The following is a 3572-nucleotide window of genomic DNA, read 5'->3' on the forward strand; positions in this document are numbered from 1 at the left end:
AATTTCAATCTATCAGTTACGATGAAATTAGTTAATGTTGATTGTAAAATGTTAACTATATTTTGACAAACACAAGTACCACTAAATACTAGTAATAAGTAAAAACAAGAAGCCAGACACGTAAACGTTAACTATATTTTGACAAACACCGAGTACCATTAATAACTAATGAATTGTGTGCATATGAATAATAGGGCCTCCACAGTGCAACTGTAAGTTAGACAACAATAGCAATTTCGAATAGATTGAGACAATAATTTGTACAGAGGACTTCAACATGAGTGTTTAAGGAAGACGCGAAAGAAGTAAAGAAATACTGCATATTAATAATAATCATATCATATATATAAGATAAAACTTCATAAACAATGACCATTTAAGATTTCACATTAGTGCTTACACAAGTTTTTAAACTCATTGGACACTAAAAACATCAAAGATAAGCTGTTTGATAAGTTTCTAATAGCTGCAAAACCCAAAAGCATTCAATCATTCTTCATCAATAAAGGCTTTTTATTACATCTAAGCTTTCAAGAAAGCCTACTTGTTATGCCTCTACAAACTTCTTAAGGTTCTTAAGCCAGTTTGTGTACTCTCTGTGCTCTTTATTCACCATGTATTCATGCAGAAAGTTCGTCGCACTAGGTTTGATACCCCTAATCTCCAAGTACTTGTGGAACGCCTTTTGCAGATTCTCATCCAATTCACTGCAAATAATATCAAATTGTAACTTATATTAAAAACAGTAACCTCACATCGACACACAAAAGTAAGAATGAAAAATGCAATACTCACTCAAATCTAGGTCCTTCATAAGGAAGCTGGTCATCAGTCATATCAGGATCTTTAACCGACAAGCTATCAATAACAATCTCATCAGCATAAGCAGTAACACCAAATTCCAAGCAGGGCCCACCAGATTTGGAAACTTTTACAACCATCGGGAGACTTGATTGACCGTCCTTTTCAGTATCATCGTCAGCATCATCATTGTCATCATCTTCCTCACCTGTAACGAGACTAGACGGTTCAACTTCAACATGAATAGTTTCGCCATGGTAGTCTCTGGTCAAAGATACTGTTTGCTGCCCGGGGTTATCATTGAGCTTAAAAGGGAAGGCCTCTGGAATACCTTCACCCTGCAACAAACATACATTATTTCATTATATAATGATCTTTTAAGGAGAACCGAAACAGAGTAACACCAGTACAAACTGGCCATTTACAATTAACTGAAACATTGTGTCCAATATATCGTCAGCAGCTGCTCAATAATATAACATATTAATAATTTACAAAAACATACAGAGCAAATTTACAAAATGAGTATCAAAGAAACTTCAGAGAGATTTATAATTTAGCCACAATGCATTCAGCTAAACAACAATAAAAAAAACACTCATTGTATATCAAACATAAGATGCTTTTAAGTTCATTTATTATAAGTTATATTTATACTTATACAGAGTATAGTAATCATTATGCAGCTAGTCCACCAATAATCAAAATTTTATTACAAACATAGATATCAGTAAGTCAGACTATAGAGATCCATATCCATATTCCATATAAGTCAAAATAATTGAACCAATAAAATTCATATATGTGTAAAATTATAAAAAAAAATGTCATATATTAAATAGAACTGATGTGTAAATAAACTGAATGAAATATATCAATGAAAAATTACTAGATTTATACATATATAGAATATAGAATATAAATATAAATATAACTAAATTAAAAAACCTCCTCGTAGCTCTCTTCTGAGCAATTGATCTCGGAATCAATAATTTTGAGAAGCGACTCATCAGAAGTTGGCTTTTTCACAGCCGGAGCAGCGGAATAACAATAACGAGAAACTGATGGAACCAAAAATGAATTGCCGGAATTGATTTTTGGAGTGCGATTCACAGCGGTGAATAAAGCGACACCGCAGCGTTGACTGAAGCTTCTTTGACCGGCTAGTAATCGGGCGGCGAGAGGAGTAACTGATGAAGCTGATCGGCGAACTATAGTACTCAGAGCCATTTCTGTTTTAGGGTTTGTAGGGTTTTGGAATTTGGGGATTTTATGATTTTAGGGTTTAAGAATGAAATTATCGTGTAGTGCGGCGTTTTTTATATATACGCGAGTTACGTAGCTGTGACCCTGTGCGGGAAGGTTCAAGCGGCAAGTAATCTGAGCCGTTAGATTGGTTTTTTTATTTGACTTTTTATTAGGCGAAAGAAAATATATATGGAATTGCATATTTGCATACAGTAAAAAAAATCCGATTACTCGTCGATTAATCCCCGATTAATCTTTTTTAGGAGCAATCCGTTCCGATATTCAGAAATTCGTTTAATTAAACGGTCAACGTTAATTGATGGATTAAAATCGAATTTGGCAATCAAAGTCACTCAAAGTCAAAAATGGTTAACATTTTAAGATGAATTTATACTAAAATTTTATAATTTTGAAGCAAAATGAACAATTTTAGATAATTATGTTAGAGTTTATCTTTATATTTATGGTATTTTTTTTTCTATAATTACACATATAATTTGTAAGAATTAACATTTAAATGTATACAATACAATCTGATTAATCTCCGATTAATCCTCGAATTACCGATTAATCCTTTCAAAGTCCCGACCGATTAATCCCCGAATAGCGAATTTTGCAACCTTGTTTGCATATATTGAAATGAAAATAATTAGGATAATGATAATGATTTATCAATCTAATAATTCAACATACTATTCAAGCTACTCGATACCATAATGATATACATAAAAGAACTCAGATTCATGGCATGAAGAGAGAAATAGTGAAAAACATATGCCTTGACTCTAGAATGGTAGGTTGAAAAATTATTTTTCAAGAGTGTAATGTAATTTTGGGTCTTCATATGTGGTTTTAAACCTTGTGGGTGTTTCATACGTTGTTTTAAACCGTTAATTTGAATATTGAACCGAATTCAAATTAATTAATATCGAACTGAAATTAAAATATGATTTTTAGATCGATTAAAATTGAAATCAAATTTAATATTCAAATTTTAGTTTGGCGTTCACTTTTAAAATTGGGAAAATTGTTTGAAAATGCATTGAATTTTCTCTAAATTACTATTGTATGCATTCAACTTTCAGATCTCCTATTGTATGTATTCAGCTATTTAAATTGTTCTATTTTACGTAGTTAACCTATTATAAGAGGTAAACTTCAGGTTACTGATAGACAAAATTACATTATTGGTCCCTCATATTTGTCACTTATTGCAAGCTAGTTATTTATGTTAATTTTTGATGTCATTAGTCCCTCATATTTGTACTCTTTAGAAATCAATTGTTATAATTATACAGATGGCTTCATCCCATGAATTGCAAATTGTCAGCTGATAGTTTAGGCAACATGAATCCACTTTTTTGTACTGTAATTGTTTATCACACCTCTCGAAATGAGGGGAAAAAAACCATTGTCGGGCATGAGTATTTCTAAAAAAAAGTTATTTTTTTTGGCACACAATTTTTTGTGTCTGAAACCTTCATTCCCCCTTCACTGAATTAACTCAAAGATCATATCTTCTT

The 3572-nt window shown here is 31.7% G+C and overlaps 1 protein-coding gene across 1 annotated transcript; it reads right to left on the bottom strand.

Moving 5' to 3' along the window:
• Nucleotides 1-347: 347 nt before the first annotated feature.
• On the bottom strand, nucleotides 348-2078 carry LOC139866346 (uncharacterized protein At2g39795, mitochondrial-like). Its single transcript, XM_071854564.1, has 3 exons — nucleotides 1750-2078; nucleotides 796-1139; nucleotides 348-707 (listed from the first exon to the last, which is right to left on the bottom strand). The coding sequence occupies exons 1-3, from the start codon at nucleotides 2029-2031 to the stop codon at nucleotides 548-550; spliced, it is 786 nt and encodes a 261-aa protein (XP_071710665.1). The 5' UTR covers nucleotides 2032-2078; the 3' UTR covers nucleotides 348-547.
• Nucleotides 2079-3572: the final 1494 nt, after the last annotated feature.

This window comes from Rutidosis leptorrhynchoides, chromosome 9 (genome assembly GCF_046630445.1).
Source record: "Rutidosis leptorrhynchoides isolate AG116_Rl617_1_P2 chromosome 9, CSIRO_AGI_Rlap_v1, whole genome shotgun sequence".
In the NCBI taxonomy this organism is placed as follows: Eukaryota; Viridiplantae; Streptophyta; class Magnoliopsida; order Asterales; family Asteraceae; genus Rutidosis; species Rutidosis leptorrhynchoides.

Bases quoted from the DNA above. Each gene is read 5' to 3' on its own strand.
- LOC139866346 (XM_071854564.1), bottom strand. From the start codon at position 2,031: ATGGCTCTGAGTACTATAGTTCGCCGATCAGCTTCATCAGTTACTCCT. The intron at 1,140-1,749 runs GTTTTTTAATTT...TGTTTGTTGCAG, and splicing joins CAGAAGAGAGCTACGAGGAG to GGTGAAGGTATTCCAGAGGC. The intron at 708-795 runs GTGAGTATTGCA...TATTATTTGCAG, and splicing joins TATGAAGGACCTAGATTTGA to TGAATTGGATGAGAATCTGC.